General features: G+C 36.4%; 1 protein-coding gene across 3 annotated transcripts in view; it reads left to right on the top strand.

The window, feature by feature from the left end:
* LOC103682235 (programmed cell death 6 interacting protein) overlaps window positions 1–19,575 on the top strand; it is a 73,081-nt gene that overhangs the window by 13,165 nt on the left and 40,341 nt on the right. Inside the window, exons 2-7 of one of the 3 annotated variants that reach the window (XM_040636988.1) lie at window positions 4,155–4,209; window positions 5,906–5,975; window positions 9,236–9,363; window positions 12,057–12,210; window positions 13,415–13,515; window positions 15,754–15,885. In XM_040636988.1, the coding sequence (XP_040492922.1) occupies window positions 4,155–4,209; window positions 5,906–5,975; window positions 9,236–9,363; window positions 12,057–12,210; window positions 13,415–13,515; window positions 15,754–15,885 (640 nt within the window). The remainder of the gene's footprint in view (window positions 1–4,154; window positions 4,210–5,905; window positions 5,976–9,235; window positions 9,364–12,056; window positions 12,211–13,414; window positions 13,516–15,753; window positions 15,886–19,575) is intronic. The other 2 variants (XM_008711830.2, XM_040636990.1) reach the window with 2 other exon arrangements.

Genomic DNA, 19,575 nt, shown 5'->3' with positions numbered 1-19,575 from the left:
CCCCCCCCCCCCCCCCAATGCGTGGGCTCACTCTCAAATAAATAAAATCTTAAAAAAAAAGAAAAAGGAGACAGGGAGGTTGGCTAGGAGACTTTTTGATTAGTCTACTTTAAAGGGTAGACGTTTTTTAATTTTTTAATTTTTTTTTCTTTAAAGATTTTATTTATTTGAGAGAGACAGAGTGAGTGTGAGCAGGGGGAGGGGCAGAAAGAGTGGGAGAAGCAGACTCCCCATTGAGCAGGGAGCTGGCTGTGCGGCTCAGTCGCAGAACCCTGAGATCATGACCTGAGCTGAAGGCAGACACTTAATGGACTGAGCCACCCAGGTACCCCATTAAATTTTAATTCCAGTATATTTAACATACAGTGTTGTGTTAGTTTCAAGTATACAGTATAGTGATTCAACATTTCTGTACATTACTGCTCATCAAGATAAGTGTACTGTTAATGGAGAAAGACTGAAAGCTTTTCCTCTATGGTCAGGAACATGAGGAGGATGGCCCCTCTCTCACCACTATTATTCAACATAGTACTGGAAGTGCTAGCCACAGAAATCTACAACAAAAAGACATAAAAGGCATCTAGATCAGTAAGGAAGAAGTAAAACTTTATTTGCAGGGGACCATGATACCATATATAGAAAACCTGGAAGACTCCACCAAAAAACTGCTTAGAACTGATAAATTCTGTAAAGTCACAGGATACAAAAATCAGTGTACAGAAATCTGTTGCATTTCTATATACCAGTAGTGAAGCAGCAGAAAGAGAAATTAAGAAAACAATCCCATTTACATTTGCACCCAAAATAATAAGATACCTAGGAATAAACCTAACCAAAGAGGTGCAAGACCTGTACTCTGAAAACTGATGAAAGTAATTGAAAATGACACAAAGAAATGGGAAAAAATTCCATGTTCACGGATTGGAAGAAGAAATATTGTTAAAATGTCGGTACTCCCCAAAACAATCTACACATTTATTGTAATTCCTACCAAAATACCAAACAGCGGTTTTCACAGAACTAGAACAAACAATCCTAAAATTTGTAGGGAACCACAAAAGACGGTGAATAGCCAAAGCAATCTTGAGAAAGCAAAGCAAAGCTGGAGGTATTCTGGATTTAAAGTTATATTACAAAGCCGTAATAATCAAATAGATACATAGATACATAGATCAGTAGAACAGAATAGAAAATCCAGAAATGAACCCACAATTATATAGTCAGTTAATCTTTGAAAAGCTGGAAAGAATATCCAATGGGAAAAAGTCTCTTCAACAAATGGTGTTGGGAAAACCAGACCACTTTCTTAGACCACACACAAAAATAAGTTCAAAATGGATTAAGGGGGGGAAGTGCCTGGGTGGTGCAGTTGGTTGAGCATCTGACTTTTGGTTTCAGCTTGTTAGTGAACTTGGGGCCATGAGATTGAGCCTCTAGTTGGGCTCTGCGCTCAGCTTGGAGTCTGCTTGGGATTCTGTCTGCCCCTGCCCCTCCCCTCCATGTATTCTCTCTCTCTTGCTCAAAAATGGGTAAATAAATCTTTAAAAAAAATGGATGAAGGACCTAAATGTGGATGTGAAACCAAAAAATACTAGGAGAGCGCACGGGCAGTAACTTTTCTGACATTAGCTATAGCAGCTTTTTTCTATATGTGTCTCCTGTAGCAGGGGAAGCAAAAGCAAAAATGAATGATTGGGACTACATCAAAATAAAAAGGTTCTGCACAGTGAAGGAAACAGTCAACAAAACTAAATGATAATAGATGGAATGGGAGAAGATAACTTGGAAATGACATATCCAGTGAAGGGTTAGTATGCAAAATGTATAAAGAATTTAAAAATCTGAACACCCCAAAAACAGTCCAGTTAAAAAATGGGCAGAAGATATGGTGGCCAAACAGACATGAAATGATACTCAACATCACACATCATCAAGGAAATGCAAATCAAAACTATGAGTGGTACCTGGATGGCTTTGTTGGTTAAACCTCCCAGTCTTGATTTTGGCTCAGGTCATGATCTTGGGGTCCTGGGATCGAGTCCTGTGACCGGCTCACTGCTCACTGGGAAGTTTGCTTTTCTCCTTCTCCCTCTGTGCCTCTCCCTGCTTGTGCTTGCACGCACACACGCTCTCTCTCTCTCAGATAATCTTTAAAAAGAAAAACTATCACGGGATACCACCTCACACCTGTTAGAATGGCTAAAATAAAAAACAGAATAAACAACAAGTGTTGGTGAGGATGTGAAGGAAAAGGAACCCTTGTATACTGTTGGTGCAAACTGGTGTAACCACTGTGGAGGACAGTATGGAGGTTCCTCAAGATTAAAAATAGGGGTGCCTGGGTGTGAGTCAGTTATGCGTCCCACTCTTTATCTTGGCTCAGGTGATGATCAGGGTCATGAGATCAAGTCCCTTGTTGGGCTCTGCAGTCGGCATGGAGCCTGCTTAAGATTCTCTCTCTCCCTCTGCTTCTCCCTGTCTCACTAAAAAAAAAAAAAAAAAAAAAAATAGACCTGTCATATGATTGTCATATGATGCAGTAATTGCACTACTGGGTATTTACCCAAAGAATATGAAAACACTAATTTGAATAGATATATGCACTCCTGTGTTTATTTAAACATTATTTACAATAGCCAAATATGGAAGCAGCCCAATTGTTCATTGATAGAGGAATGGATAAAGAAGATATGGTGTGTGTATACACACACACACACACACACACACACACACACAGTGGAATATTGCTCAGCCATAAGAAAAGAATGAAATCTTGGCCTTTTGCAACAACATGGATGGATCTAGAGAGTATAATGGTAAGCAAAATAAGTCAGACGAACACAAATACCATGATTTCACTCATATGGTGAAATTTGAGAAACAATGAATGAGCAAAAAAGAGACAAACCAAAAAGCAGACTCTTAACTAATGGTTACCAGAGGGTAGGTGAGTGGAGAAATGGGTGAAGTAGGTGAAGGGGATAGAGTATATTTATCTTTTTTAAAAGTTTTTAATTTCAGTTAACATACAGTGTTAGTTTCAGGTGTACAATATAGTGATTCCATATATCACCCTGTGCTCATCACAAGTGCACTCCTTAATCCCCACCACCTTTGTCACCTGTTCCCCACTATATTCCCCTAAGAAAGTGGTCCAGTTTCATTCTTTTTGCATAGATTGCAAAACTCTCCAGTTTTCCTGACACAATTTGTTGAATAAATTTTTTTCTTTTTTCTTTTTTTTTTTAAAGATTTTATTTGAGATAGCGAGAGAGCAAGAGAGAGCATGCGCACATGTGAGGACGAGTAGGGGGAGGGGCAGAGGGAGGAGGAGAAGCAGGGAGCCTGACGCTCTGTCCCAGGACCCCAGGATCATGACCTGAACCGAAGGCAGACACTTAAATGACTGAGCCACGCAGGCACCCCAGAAATTGTCTTTTTTCCATTGGATATTCTTGCTTCCATTGTTGAAGATTAACTGACCAATAAAATCATGGATTTATTTCTGGGGAGGGTAGAAGCTTTGATGAACGGTTGTGACAGTGGTGGAGAGGGACAGAAGTAGATATAACCAAAGCATATCTGAAAGTTAGTAAACCTGTTTTTAAATAGGAGTTTAGGGGCACATGAGTGGCTCGGTTGGGCATCCAAGTATTGATTTTGGCTCAGATCTGATCTCGGTCGCAGGATCAGGCCTGGCTTTGGGCTCTGGGCTCAGGAGGAGTCTGCTCCCCCCACCACCACCCTGCTCGCATGCACTCTCTAAAATAAATAAATCTTTAAAAAATATATCATTTTACCAGATATATTAATTTGCCCAATGGATATAAACCGTTACCTTAATAAGAAATAGTATTAAAATACATTGGTCTTGGGCAGATGTTAGTTTGCTTTTAAAAGCCAATAATACTTGATAAGTATTTTTCTTTGGTGGTGAGTATGCGTCTTTTATTCACAGTTTTTTATTGCATGCATTTTAAATTCTGATTTATGCATTGAAAAGTTGTGTTTATTAACTTTAAAATGATTGAATTTGATTTGTGGGCCACTCAAAGGAAGCATGAATAATTTTCGTGTACTCTTAAACCAGTATTATACATATTTATGTATAATATTTAGCTCGGTAATTATAAATTTTCTTCCATTTTTTTTAGATATTATGACCAGATTTGTTCCATTGAACCCAAGTTCCCATTCTCTGAAAATCAAGTAAGTTATTAATTTTAATTTGTTTTTAAGTTGTATAATAATAATGGTAAGCTTTTCTCCCATACATGGTATCACTTTACTATTTTTATGTTTTTATGAGAACTTTTGATACAAATTAGAAGCTTGTAAGCCCATCTGATAAAAATTGGTTGTCTTTTTGAAGAGTGTCTTGGAATTCTGTTGCTGTCATTGCTTAGTCACTTCTGGGTTTATGTGGAGCATTGGGCTGTATTTTTTTTCCTGCATTTTATATCAATATGATCTGTTGACTGATTAACGTAATCTATGATGTTCTTCTCTTTGGCTTTTACAGAATTAAGAAGGAAACTGTAATTGAAGAAGTATTAGTCTCAGTTTATGTGTTTTAAAATTTGGCACAAATGATGTTTGTATATGAAGTTGCAAGTACTGATACGATTAGGTGTTACACTATAAGAATGTCTGCTTTCTCTTAAAGGCTAGATATTGGAAATGCTGACGATTTCTTACAGTTTTATTTGAGAGACTTGTTAAACAAGTTTTTAGTTTGTGTGACATTTCTAAGTTTTTAAAATATGTAGTTTATGAAAAATACTTTAAACATTTTTGTACTGAAGTTTTACAGGTGACATAATGTGTTGAAATTTGCTTCAAAATACTGGAGGAAAAAATGTTTATGTTTGGGGGTTGGGGGTGGGGCAGGAAAGTGGGTGGTAAGTGAACCAAGAAGGACAAAAGGGTAAAACTGGTGATGGCCATATTGGGTTCATTATGTTATTCTCTCTACTTTTGTGTACATAGAAAATTTCTCTAATCCTGAGTTGTAGAATTTTTGTATGGGATTCCAATACATAATTTAAAAGATGGTAAGTTCTTTTCAACCTTTATGTGTGGAATATTTTAGAAGCAGAGTGAGATGCAGTTTTTTTTATTAAGTGAACTTTTTATGTATGTAGGGCATATGTACAGAAGTGAATATATCATGTGTATAGCTTGAATCTTTACGTAGTAAATATACATGTATGAGCACAACCCAAATCAAGAAATAACATATTATCTCATCTCATTCCCCCAAAAGTAACCCTTCTCCTACTTTGTCATCATGGAATCGTTTTTAATTTTATCTTCTGGGAAACCTATAGTACTTACTTTGTTGCCTTTGCTTCTCTTGGCTTAGTTGACAATTATTTAAGTACCTGTTCTGTTCAAGCCATATGTTGTAAAGATAAGTAAGATAGTGTTTTCTGGAGAGGATAATATATGTATAATTACTGAGGCACAATGACCATTGGAAATATCTTAGTGCCAATATTTGACTTTTATACATTTTTTTTAAAGATTTTATTTATTTATTTATAAGACAGAGAGAGAGAGAGCCAGTGAGAGAGGGAACACAAGCAGGGGGAGTGGGAGAGGAAGAAGCAGGCTTCCCACGGAGGAGCCTGACGCGGACCTTGATCCCAGAACTCTGGGATCACACCCTGAGCTGAAGGCAGACGCTTAACGACTGAGCCACCAGGCGCCCCCAGTATTTGACTTTTAAAAAAGAAAATTTTATGGTCCAGGAAGAGGGAAAGGAGTTAGTTGGCTAGAAAGGATAATGTTTCGACAAGCTTTGGTCGTTTTCCTCATTGTGGATTTTTCTTCAGAAGAGACCTAATATTTAGTAAGATCCAAGAAAGTAAGATAATTTTCTGTTTTCTCCCTTCCTCTTAAGATCTGCTTGACGTTTACCTGGAAGGATGCTTTTGATAAAGGTTCACTTTTTGGAGGATCTGTAAAATTGGGTATGTAATTATTTTTATAAAAATGATAAATTTGGTCTAAATACTTTGTATTATTTTAGATTTTTAAAATTGCTCTCCTAACTACTCTTTGTAAATAATAAAAATTTTTACATCTTATTTTCTCTTTATCTTCAAGTTTTATTGTAATTTCCAGTAATTTGTAGAGAGCCTACGCCTTGCCAGGCACTGTCCTAGTTATAAAAATGAATAAGACAGTTGTATTCAGTCTGGCTAGGAAGACAGCTGATCATTCTAAAATATAGTGGGTAGTATATGAGTATATGAACAAAGTTGTGGGAGCATAGAGGAAGACATGAATTCTGCTTGTTGAAAGAAAGCGATGTTCAGGTTAGGCTCTAAAGGATGAATTTGGTTTTCCCACCTCGAAAATAACGTTACAGGTGGAACATTATAACCAAAGGTCAGAAGAGTGAAGGTTTTTTTGATTTACCATCTTGGCAGGTTAACCTTTCTGTGCATTAATTTTCTCATCTTTGAAGTGGGGAATAAATAGTACTATGAAATACTATTTATCTCATTGGGTTCTTATGTGGATTAAATGAGTGAATATATGTGAAGTCCTTAGAAGAGTATGCAATAAATATTAGCTGCAATGAATAATAGTAATATGTCTTATTATAAATAATTACATGTAATGTATAATTTATAGTATGTATGCATTTTAGAGTATGTATTATAATAATAAAATACAATACAAATGATATATAATACATATTAATGGAATTATTATTAAGGCTCAAAACCATAGGTTGAATTGAGGATTATGGAGGGTGAAGACATTGGAAAGTAGATTATGACTGCTGACTATCTCTCAGAAAGGAGTAGTAGTTGAGGGTTGACTCTCAGATTTATAACTTGGTTTGACTTGTTGGATATTTATTCCTTCCAATGGACAAGTTGAGTTTGACTTCCGTGTTATGTCTGGGTAGACATTTTTGTTTGGCATTTGGAAACTGGATTTAAAACTCAAAAGTGGTAGAGACAGATTTGGGAAGAATTATCATTAAATGATGATAAATCTGTCTCCTCTGGTAGTTTATAGATTGGGAAAAGTATGAAAGCCAGAGGTGCGGAATATAACATTCAAGGGAAACGGGAAGAGATTCTTGGGAATGAGGATGAGACAAAGCTTTCAGATCTCGGAGGAACCAGGGGAAAATACAGAAACGGAATTGAGTGCCAGGAGGGTTTCAGAGGTCACGTAGTCCAGTGGTTCCTGAACCTGGCTGTACATTAGAATTACTTGGGGAAGATGTGAAAGGTATAGATGTAAAGATACAGAATGTCAAAAGTGATAGGAGGAATTTTCAGGGTGGGCCACTGGAATTAGTATCTTTGAAAATACCTCCAGGTGACTCTAATGTTCATTCAGGTTGGAACATCATTGACAAGAGTCATTGTGGCAGAGGTCAAGTCACGTAAAGTTGGAGAAGTTGCTGGATTCGGGAATGAAAGAAGTTTCACTGGGGGCATGCTGAAGAAGCCAAATTGCGTTAGGTTGAGGGGTGGACCAGAAGTGAGGAAATGGAGACAGCAAATATGGGTTGCTCATTTCAGAAAATTTGCAGTAGAGATTTAAGGGCAAGGGAACATTATGCTGAGAGGGAGACAAGGTCAAGAAAAAGGATTTTTAATGCCAAATTGATAGGCTGAGAATTAAGGAGCAGATGGCAGAACAAGGAGGTGTTAAGTGAGATAGATGAAGTGACGAACCAAGTTCCTGGAAGAAGTGGGAAGCAAAAAACTTGGCATAAATAAAGCAGGAGATAGTTCATCAAGGCACTTCCAGTAGCAAATTTTGAGAATTAAGTGTCCTTCAGTAATGTCTTGGTTAAATAAAGCATGGGCTACCCACTCATTAGAGTATTGTGTAATTTTAGGATATGAAGAATGAGAGTGTAAATATAATTTTGTTCTCATGTAAAGCTTTGTTCTGTTTCTCAGTGCATGTAAAAGTTATGTTTATACTATATTATAGTCTAAGTGTGCAGTAGCATTATGTTTAAAAAACAGTGCATATAACTTAATTTAAAACTTTGTTGCTAAAAAATGTCAACCATCATCTGAGCTTTCAGTGACTTGTAATAACTGATCACAGATCACCCTAATAAATACAATAATCATGATGAAAAAATTTGAAATATTGTGAGAATTACCAAAATGTGACACAGAGCTACAGAATGAGCAAATGCTGTTGTAAAAATGGCAGCGATAGACTTGCTTGATGCCACTCTCAATTTATAAAAAAAGATGCAGTTATCCGCAAAGCCCAATAAAGTGAATCACGATAGAATGAGGTATGCCTGTAAGTTTGTGTTTTTGTGATCATTGTATTTCACTCAGCATAATGTCCTCAAGGTTCATCCATGGTATAGCATGTGATGGGATTTCCTTCATTTTTAAGGCTGGATGATATTCCATTTTATGTATATACCACATTTTGTTAATTTTTTCATCAGTGGACACTTAGGTTTCTTCTACCTTTTCGCATGATTATGGGTGTATAAATATTTTCTTGTGACTGCTCTCAATTCTTTGGGTATATACCCAGAAGTGGAATTTTTGGATTGTATGGGAATTTTATTTCTAATTTTTTGAGGAACTGCCATACTGTTTTCCACAGCAGCTGCAATGTTTTACATTCCCACCAACAGTGCACAGCAGTTCCAATTTTTCCACATGTCTTCCAACATTTGTTATTTTTTGTTGTTGCTGTTCTTGATAGGCGTTATCCCAGTAGCTGTGAAGTGTGTAGTGTCTTGACCAGAGTTGTATTTTAACCATATTACTTGTTAGCCTTCTGAGAGATGTATTGGCATAAGGAAGTGAGACTTGGAGGCGCTTGCATTGGGTTAGGTTTTGTAGTCGTGAAGAACTGGCTTGAATGTGGTGAGAAGATATAATTTTGAGAGAGGTGATAAAATGGAAATAGTTTATTTGAATTTAAGTGAAAAAAAAAGAATTTAAGTGAGAATTTACATGAGAATGACTTTTCATTTGGAACCTGACAGCATTGTGGACGTAAAGAGAAGGAAAGAACAGCATTGATCTTTTGACTTTTAGATGATGGGAATATTGCTGAGGAAATAAATGCCTGGCAGGGCAGCATTAGAAATATGGGCACTATTTTGGGTGAGAAAACAGGTTTGGAAACTTGTTTTTGTGAGAGCCAATCTCTAAAACATTCATTTTCTTTAGAAAAATAAACTGATAAATTTTTCCTTCTTAATTTTTTACAGCTCTTGCAAGCTTAGGCTATGAAAAGAGTTGTGTGTTGTTCAATTGTGCAGCCTTAGCTAGCCAGATTGCAGCAGAACAGAACCTGGATAATGATGAAGGATTGAAAATCGCTGCTAAGCATTACCAGGTATGCAGAAAAGTAACCACGTAATGATCAACGCTCAGTTGGAGTAAATTGAAAATAATTTGTATTTAGATTTATAGATGTTTCTTTATACACAGATATTTTCTTGAAAAGTAATGTGCTTTTTAATGAACTGATTAATATTTTTGAATTTTAATAAACTGTGTACCTATAGACCAGCTCTGTTTTTCCTCACCATTGTATACCCAGCACCTAGCACAGTGCCTGGCACATAATAAAGGCTCAATAAATGTTGGGAGAACAAATGATTGAATGTTTGAGGTGAAGTTCTTGGTAAATCCCTTTTAAATAATTGACCTCATTTAAAAATTTTGTACAGTTGACCCTTGAACAGCGTGGGGATTAGGGGTGCTGATGACCCCTTGCAAAGTTGAAAATACACTGTAATGGGGTGCCTGGGTGGCTCAGTCGTTAAGCATCTGCCTTCGACTCAGGGCGTGATCCCAGAGTCCTGGGATCGAGCCCCACATCAGTTTCCTCCGCTGGGAGCCTGCTTCTTCCTCTCCCACTACCTCTGCCTGTGTTCCCTCTCTTGCTGGCTGTCTCTCTCTCTGTTAAATAAATAAATAAATAAATAAATAAAATCTTAAAAAAAAAATACACTGTAACTTTTGACTCCCCTAGAACTTAGCTACTAATAGCCTACTGTTGAGGAGAAGCCTTACCCATAAAATAAACAACACATATTTTGTATGTTACGTGTATTTTATATTGTACTCTTACAATAAAGTAAGCTAGAGAACAGAAAATGTTATTAAGAAGTACATGAGATTTATAATACTGTACTGTATTGAAAAAAAAGTCCCTGTGTAAGTGGACCTATGTAGTTCAGATCTCTGTGTTCAAGGGTCAGATGTACATTATTTTAATGTATTTTTTTCTTAGAGTGAGACACATCTAAAATTTCACTATTGTCACAAAAATTAAGACCTAAGAAAAGTTTAACTCTGAGACTTGGAGAAGTCATATTTAAATGTGGTCAGATATGTAATGTTCTTAAGTTGGCTAAATTTAGATTTTAGGTATTATCATTTACTAATATGGCATATTTGTGGCAGTATATTATTTACTTTTATTTTTGTTTTAATTTAAAGAATAAACGATTGCTAAGTGATATCGTGTAATCATATTTTCATGTTTTATATTATGTTGTAATTTACAAAGTGCTCATGTACATTATTTTACTCTCATATAAGCCTTGTAATGCATGTTATGTAATGTCTTTCTCATTTTATACACAAGGAGGCTAAAAGGTCAGAGTGTTAATAACTGGTCCATTGGGGTTTCAGGTGTTCTGATTCCAATTTTATTGAATTCCAAATGGTACTTCCAGTGTCGTCTTTGGTTCTGGAATTTGCTTGTCCTAGAGGTGGAGTCTGATTTTTTCCTATTGTTTAAGTTTATGAGTGAGGTGAGGAATGCTCTTCTAAGAAAGTGTGAGAGGAAAGTACATTTTAAGAAACAAGGTGCTCCAAATTGTGGCTTGCCATGCAGTTTTGACTGGGCATGGATGACAAACATGATGCACATCCCTTTTCTTTTTGAGGCTATAGAGGGCCAATATTTTAAACTGTGAAAGTGAAGTAAATGTAATTATTTACTTTTTTATTAACTGTAGCTCAGTTAATTGGCATGTGGTATCTTAGAGGGCATTCTTAATTACTGAGAACATGTCATCCTGTGAGTCACTTCTGCAATTCACAGCAGGTCACCTAGTGTGATGGAAAAGGGAGGGGTGATACTAGTAAAAAGACCTAGATCCTAGGCTGGTCTAGGCTGTTTGCCACCAAGGAGCTGTGTGCCCCTGGCTATGTTCCTTAGTAACCTCTGTGGACCTCCATTTCCAGGATTTGTGAGAGAGACTGGATCCTTTGCTGTTCTAGTCTGTGATTCTCTCAGTTTGTTGAACAAGGTCAGGTCATCACCTCTTGGCAGATGCTCCAGTTTAAGATAACTTCCTGACTGTAGAAAACGTGACTTTTACTTTCCATAGAGTTAACCTTGATTTATCTCTGCAGAGCATCTCTGTATAACTCACAACACCTTTTAATCCCAGACTGATGTCTTTCTTTTTCCCAGGATCATTTGTTCCATAAAAACAGTTATTTTTGTGTTAACCTCAGCAAAATATAATTGGGAGTAAAAAATTTGATGGGGAACATTTCACCAGGGACCTTTGAAAGCCAAATAGAAATCATTAGCGGTGGGTAGTAATGTTGTTCTTCAGAGGACTAGGTACCTGTACTATTTGAGGTTTTTCCCTAAGTATGGCATGTTTAATTACTTGACAGATGAATTTGCTTGGGACCAAAGTAAAATCATTTTAGTACTAAATGCATTTTAATAATGTTTTATCCCTGCCTGTATTCTCATGTTAGTCTCGAGGAAGTATATCTGAAAATAAGTTTAACCAATTTGCCCTCTAAAGTTACTGTATTTTTTGCTGCAGTGTACTTTTAATCTTTGTTAAATCTTCTGTTAACTGTATAGCACTTTAGAAAAATACCCTTATTGTCTGTAGGTCAGATGTTTTTAGATCTGTAGCAATATAAGAATTTAAAAATAGTAACTGTTCAACAAAATTAACATTTGAAATGATTGTGTGTAACAGTAGAAAATTAAGTCTTGTCTGAGTTTCTGTAGATTTTAAAGAAGTTCTTTCCCCCCCCCTCTAGTTTGCTAGTGGTGCCTTTCTGCATATTAAAGAGACAGTATTATCTGCCTTAAATCGAGAGCCTACTGTGGACATATCTCCAGATACTGTTGGGACCCTCAGTCTTATTATGTTGGCACAGGCCCAAGAAGTATTTTTTTTAAAAGCCACGAGAGGTAATTCTAATTCTAATTTTTCCTCCATTTTGTTGCATGTGAAAAGAAGTGATAAGGTTTTAAAATAGGAAGGTGATAAGAATATAATATGTTCAGTGTAGAGCTTTCCTCTTTGAATTTGAAACATGGGTTATTGAAAATTTTCAGCTTTCCGTTTCTGAAATTAAGGTGGTAGAAATGAACATTTATGAATGTAGGCTGTGTTTGAAGCATTTTATGAAATACCTATTGTCTTAAAACACTAAACTCTGGAATAGTATTTATATAGGTTTGTAATGGGTCAGAAATTCATTCATTCAACATATATTTATTGGGTACCTACTGTGTGCCAGTCACTGCTCTAGGCTCTAGATAGAGGTTGCAGACAAGATTCTTATTTTCAGGAAGCTTACATTTTTAGCGTGGGGAAGATGATAAGCAAGAAATTAAGTAGCCAAGGTGGTTTTAAAGGGAGATAATTGCTATAAAGAAAATAAGCTAGATTATGTGATAATGCCTGGTGGCCTGGCTCTGGGTAAGGATATAGGGGGGAGTCATGCTTTTTTAGATTCATTAGTCAAGAAGAGTTTCTTTGAAGAGATCTCCTCTAAACTAGATGTAATTAATAAGAAGGAGCATCTAGGCAGAGTCCCTGGCCCTGTGAATGAGGAAATAAAAACAATTCTTAGAAGGCATGTAAGTTAGTATGAGAGATTGGGATATGGTCTGAATATGAAAGTTCAGAGAAATTGAAAATAAGAGAGCGGTCATCTTGTGGAAGCATTATGAACGGGAATCATTTTTTTCTTTTAAAATAACAGTTTGTAGTAAGGTGGAATTCATATATAATAAAATTTACCCTTTTGGAATTTACAATTCTTTTTTTTTTTTTTTTTTTTAAGTATATTCAGAGTTTTGAAACCATCAGCACTATCCCTTATTTTAGGACATTATTGTCACCCCAGGAGCATCCAAACCCTCTTACCATTCCCCTTTTTTCCCAGCCCCTGGCAACCATTAATCTATTTTCTGATTCTGGATTTGCCTATGAATTTGCCTATGAACAATTAAATTTTATGTGGAAGAATTGATTTCATCAATAAGGATATTTTTTTAGACAAATGTACAAACTTGTGATCTCAGTGTTTATACTAAGTTATCATGATATATCAGATTATTTTATATTTATTTTAATTATAATGGTCAATGTAATATTTTATTCCAGATAAAATGAAAGATGCCATCATAGCTAAATTGGCTAATCAGGCTGCAGATTACTTTGGTGATGCTTTTAAACAGTGTCAGTACAAAGATACTCTCCCCAAGGTCAGTTATTGTTTTTATAAACACTTGGTTATTTTGCATGTGGAAATACTTGGATGTTTTTGTGTATAAGAAGGTGCATTGAAAATTACGTTTTATAAAGAAACTTGAAATTTTAGGAGAGGCATTTGGAGAATATATTTGTAATTTTTAAATTTAAGATGCATGAAAAATTCTTTTATATTTAGGGGATGCCTTTGTCTCTACTAAATTTGTTTTTCCAAGCTAAAACTCTTTCTGGAAATTTTTGAACCTCTGTCTCCAGTAATTTTACCACATGAAGGCATTGTGTGGTTCTAGTTCATTGGTGATTTGGTACAAGCATGAATACTTGAACATGTTGATTAGTCACACTTTTAATTATTGTCCTGTTTTCTTAAAGATGAGTCTTAACGCACAAAGCAGACATAAAGACAAAAGGAAAAGAAAACAGATTCATCTCATATATATTAGAATTAAGTTTTGCCAAGAGGGATAGAAAATTGGGCTGCTATTGGACAGCTAAGGAAAACAACCATCTTAAACCACACATCACAGGAAGTATTAATTGTTTTAATGTAAGCTTTTCTGAAGTGGCGTTTGAAAAGACTAGTCAGTGATGATCATATGTAAATGACAAAGCAGATGATTAGACTAACAAACTCAGAATGGTTAAAAGAGGGAATTTACAGATTGAGTGAAATGTAGTATGTTTCAATTACTCTTTCAGAAATGTTCAGGTAATTAGTTTTATCTGCATAATAGCGTATGGTTTTTGTTATATGATCTTTTGTAGGAGAATTTATTGATTTATAAGTCATTCAGGGATCTTTGTAAATTATGAAATTGCAGACAATTTTGTAGTGAAGTAAAAAAAGCATGTAAATACGTCAACAGCACAAATTAGAGAATTAGGAATTCATGTGAAGGAATTCCTGGAGATTTACAGTACACCAAGAGATCAGTAAAAATTTGCCCCGGACTCTTGGATGTTAATACTGTTACTCCTGAAAAGAGCCTTGGGATCTTCTCTCACCTTTTTTTCATCTGAAAGACCTCATGTTCAGCTGCACAGTGTACCGTTACATCCTGTTGGGCCATTAGTTCAGTCGTGTCACGGAGAGAAGAATGTCACCTTCAAAGACTTGGAAACTACCTCTGCAGCATTCCTGGTATTCCTTGAAAATCTGTTTAAATACCAAGTTGCTCCAGCCTTACCTTGAGAACTGGCATGAGTACAGTTTGAGATTTAGATGTCTTTTTTGCCTTTTTACTAATAAAGCTCATAAGGTATTTTCATATTCTAGTTATAAAACTGGAATATCTGCAAGTAGTGATCCAGGAAGCTAGGAAATTATTCACTGGGAGACAGGAAAGCATATCAGGTAGTACTTGAGTTTTTGATTGTCTTATTTTTTGTCTAGACTGTGATTGCTTAGTATATTTCTTGGATTCCATATGTCATGTACTTCCTAAAGTCAGCGAGTTTGCAGGCTAGGATTTGAAATTTTGGAAGAGCATCTACTGATATAAGTGCTTCTCTGGTTCATGTGTTTGGATCTTTTAAAACTAATTTTGACTGGAATTTTCTTCAAAACAAATTAGGGCGAAAATAACGCTTTATCATGTTAGATATTAATTTAGTGCATTTTGTCTGTTTGCTATGTTTTTGAGTATATGATCTGAAATGTTAGTGTTTATACTAAATTTTTATATAGCTAGAAATCATCTTCATTAAAAAGTCTCTTAGGATATAAATGTAAGTGGGAACTTAATTTACTGTCTTTTGTCTTTTAAACATGATGAAACAGTCAGCTATAGAGCATTCTCATTAGTATATGTGAGTAATGGTGGTTTAGTTAACTCTGAGGGCTGGGTGAGGACTCATAAGAAAGCTTCTAAAGCTTTGTGCTTGGTATTCCTCTGTGAATGTCTCTTTTCCTTCTCTTTCTAATGCATGCTTTCCTTTCTTCTTTGTAAACAAAATGTTGACTTCATGGCTTGATTGAAGACTTAAAAAACTTAAATTGGCTTCACTAAACAGTTAAAAAAAAAGCCCCTTAATTTTAATTGGAAGAAAAAAGTTGAATTCATTGAATTCAATTCCTGCAAAATCATGTGGTCTTCTCTGTTTACACCTGATGACTAACCTATCTCTAAACCATTAATGGGGTGATTCTAATTTCTGTCTCCTTTTCCTTTTTCTTCCTGCATCCCATGTTGTCTGTGGTGGTTTGTGTGGTTGGACTCTCCCCTGGTCAGTATTTTTATTTCCAGGAGGTGTTCCCTGTCTTGGCTGCAAAGCACTGTATCATGCAGGCCAATGCTGAGTACCACCAGTCTATCCTGGCAAAACAGCAGAAGAAATTTGGAGAAGAGATTGCAAGATTACAGGTGAGTCTTTTGGAAGTAAATATTTAAGTAACTTGGCTCTCTGTTTTTTTCCGTAGTGAGATTCCCACGTTGGCTTATAAAAACCTTTCCCAACTCATTGCCCCTATCAGCAGAGAAAAGTGATTGTTTTTATCTTTAGGTACCTGCTGGGTGCTTTTTTGAAGTCTTTTTTTTTTAAATATTTTATTCATTTGAGAGAGAGAGCATGAGCAGCAGAGTGGGGGCGGGAGGAGCAGAGGGAGAAGGAGAAGCAGACTCCCTGCTGTGCAGGGAGCCTGATGTGGGGCTCCATCCCAGGATCCAGAGATCATGACCTGAGCTGAAGGCAGACACTTAATGGACTGAGCCACCCAGGTGTCCCACCATGTTTTTTTGTTTTTGTTTTCTTTTTTAGATTTTATTTATTTATTTATTTTAGGGGGAGAGTGTGAGGGGGAGGGGAGGGAGAGGGATGGAGTGGGAGGGAGAAAATCTCAAGCAGACTCCTCACTGATTGTGGAGCCTGATGCAGACTTGATCCCACGACCCCAAGATCACGACCTGAGCCAAGGCCAAGAGTTGGACACTCAGCTGACTGAGCCACCCAGGTGCCTCATCTATGTTTGTTTTAATATAAAAGAATCTAAATTACCATGCTTAAGAAGCGTTGTGCAGTGCTTAACTTGTGGCCTAGCCTTTGAATTGGGACATACAGTTCCACAGCTTGAGAAGGACAGTGGTGGTAATACAGTTGACCCTTGAACAACACAGCTTTAAACTGCATGGGTCCACTTAAACCCAGGTGTTTTAGAGTATTATAAATGTATCGTCTCTTCTCTGATTTTTTTTTTTTAAGATTTATTTATTTTGAGGAGGGGTTAGAGGGAGAGACAGAGACAGAGACAGAATCTCTAGGAGATTTCCCACTGAGCACGGAGCCCAGATGTGGGGCTCCGTTTCCAAAGTGAAGGGTCAGAGGCTTAACCTGACTGAGGCACTCAGGGGCCCCTCTGTGATTTTCTTAGTAACATTTTATTTTCTCTAGCTTACTTTATTGTAAAAGTACAATATAAAATACATATGACATGCAAAATATGTGTTACTTGTTTACTTTATGGGTAATGCTTCTGGTCATCCGTAGGCTATTAGTAGTTAAGCTCTTGGGGAGTCAAAAGTTATAGAGGATTTTTGACTGTGTTGCAGGGTGTTGGTACGACTGACCCCTGTGTTGTGCAGGATCCACTGTATATATACATAGATTTTGTAAACAGCAGAATATCTTCTGTGCAGTTGTCTATACTGTTGGCATTGGGCTTGTTAGAAACTTGTGATATCTGGTTCAGTTTCACAACAGGGGCAAGGGCTGTTTATATGAGTTGTTTGTATTTTGAGCATTGGTGTGCAGAGGGTAGGAAGAGGACTGTTAGGGAACTTAAATATGGACTGGATATTAGAAGATATTCTATACATATCATTTGGGAAGTTCAGATTAATTAGTCTTTTCATGGGGGAAGAAACCCAAGTCTTTTTTTTTTTTTTTTTAGATTTTATTTATTTTAGGGAGAGAGAGAGCACTAGAGAGAGAGAGAGAGAGCAGGCATGAGTGTGAGTCAGAGGAAGAAGGAGAAGCAGGCTTCCTGCTGAACAGTGCTCGATTCCCAGGACCCGAGCCGAAGGCAGATCCTTAACCAACTGAGCCACTCAGACGCCCTGAAACTCAAGTCTTTATAAAAAAAGAAAATGTGTGCTTATTCTTCTCACGGAGAAAATCAGAGAGAGGTATACTTCCTGATAAAATACAGATATTCAAACATATCTCATTTGTCCAGAGTTCACTTTGATTACAGTAACTTAGATTCTTACATAAAAATGCTTCTTGAAAAAGTGGTTTCTGTGGGAAGGATTTTTTTCAGGTTAGCACATTTAAAGTATTAGAAGTTTAGTTCCTTTATTTTCTGGGAATTCCAGGATTATTAGTTTGAAGTAAGCTCTTATTTAGTGTTTATAAACCAGTCACATTAGAGTTCTTTTTGAAATTTTAATATTTAAAATCCCCTCTGGAAAAAGGAGACTGTTTCAAACTTGAACAGTGAGAGGTAAAGTCTTTTTTCCAGTTACAGACACGTAAGAGTTTGTGACTTCAGTTTTAGCTTTAGTCATAGGTTAAAAGTTAACATGGAATTCGAACACTAATTCATATCTCAAACGGCTGTTCTTCTTTCCATGTGCGAGATTTTTTTGTTTACTTGATTTGAGCTCAGAAATAGGCAAACAGAACAAATAGAAGAAGATGACCAATAAATCATATTCTCTGTAGTCTATGGCTCAGAGTACCCCATGAATCTGATAGAGATCATTAGATGGTCACACCATGAAACCAGCTTTTTAATCATTGCTGTCAGCAATGGGGAAAAGAAGCATTGGTCATGAGCAAACAAGAAACAAAACCAAAATCACAGAGTCAGGAAAATCAAAACAGAAAATAGCAGTGAAGGTAAGACTGTTGCTTGGGATTTACTTTTGGGGCAAGAAAAATTGTACCTGAGCGTATAGGGCTCATGAGATGTCCTTCCTCACAGTGCCCTTTATTTGTCTCCAGAAGGCTGTGCACTTGATTATCTTGGTAGACTCTCTAACACAAAGTGCGGTTTTCAAAAAGACATAAAAATAGATAGTTACAAAAATGTGACTCTGTAGAATGCATATGTGTTAGATATACTTAATTCATTAATGAGGGACCTAGTAAAACTGATTTTGTGAAAGTATTGTTTGTTATTAGATGTGATAGTAGTTTGTAGGTATTAAGGAGGTGGTTCTTACCAGATGTATGCTCACGTATTTATGGATGAACTTTAGTTTAAAATGATCCTGCAAAAAAAAGAAAAAAAGAAGTACATGTAAGTATATATATGGGAAAGAGTGATAAAGCAAATATGGCAAATTGGTAACACTTGTTGAACCTAAGTGTGGGTTTGTTGTTAACTCCTGTTTTTTCAGTTTTTCTGTGGGCTTGAAATTAGGTATATATAAAGGTGTACACTTCACCCTTTCTCTGTTTCTCTTCTGTCCTGTTCCCTCAATCCTTTTTTCCCACTGCCCCAAAGGTAAATTCCATTAGATTCTCATTTAATCCTCTCAATATTTTTTTTCTTTGAAATACAGCAAATTCATACACATGCATATACAGTACGCACAATGCATGTTCTTAACTCTCCCCATTCTTACACACGAGGTACTGTGCTACATATGGTATTGCGTGTCTTGCTTTAATCATGTAACAGCATGTCCTAAAGATCTCTCTGTTTTAATATAGCAATAGAGTGCTTGCTTTGGTAGCATGTATAATAATAATAATAATAATGGTAATAATCATACAGCAATGGAGACACCTTCCTCATTTTTCTTTAGAGCTGAAGTGTACTTCATTGTATAAACGGCAGTTTATTGCTGTCCCCTGTTGCTGGACACTTGCATGTTTCCAAGATTTTCTGCAAGTAATACTGCAGTGAATAATTATGTACACATGGCATTTTGTTATTTCAGCAGGTGTCTTGGCTCTGGCTACCATAATCATAGACTGAGGGTCTGAACAACAGAAATTTATTTTCTCATAGTTGTAGAGGCTGAAAGTCTGAGACCAGAGTGTCAGCATGGTTGGGTTCTGGTGAGAGCTCTGTTCCTGCTATGCAGACTGTTGGCCATCTTCTCTCT

This window comes from Ursus maritimus, unplaced genomic scaffold (genome assembly GCF_017311325.1).
Source record: "Ursus maritimus isolate PB19 unplaced genomic scaffold, ASM1731132v1 scaffold_20, whole genome shotgun sequence".
NCBI classification, from domain to species: Eukaryota; Metazoa; Chordata; class Mammalia; order Carnivora; family Ursidae; genus Ursus; species Ursus maritimus.
The sequence above is the reverse complement of the archived record's forward strand: the minus strand, read 5'-3'. Positions and strand labels throughout refer to the sequence as shown.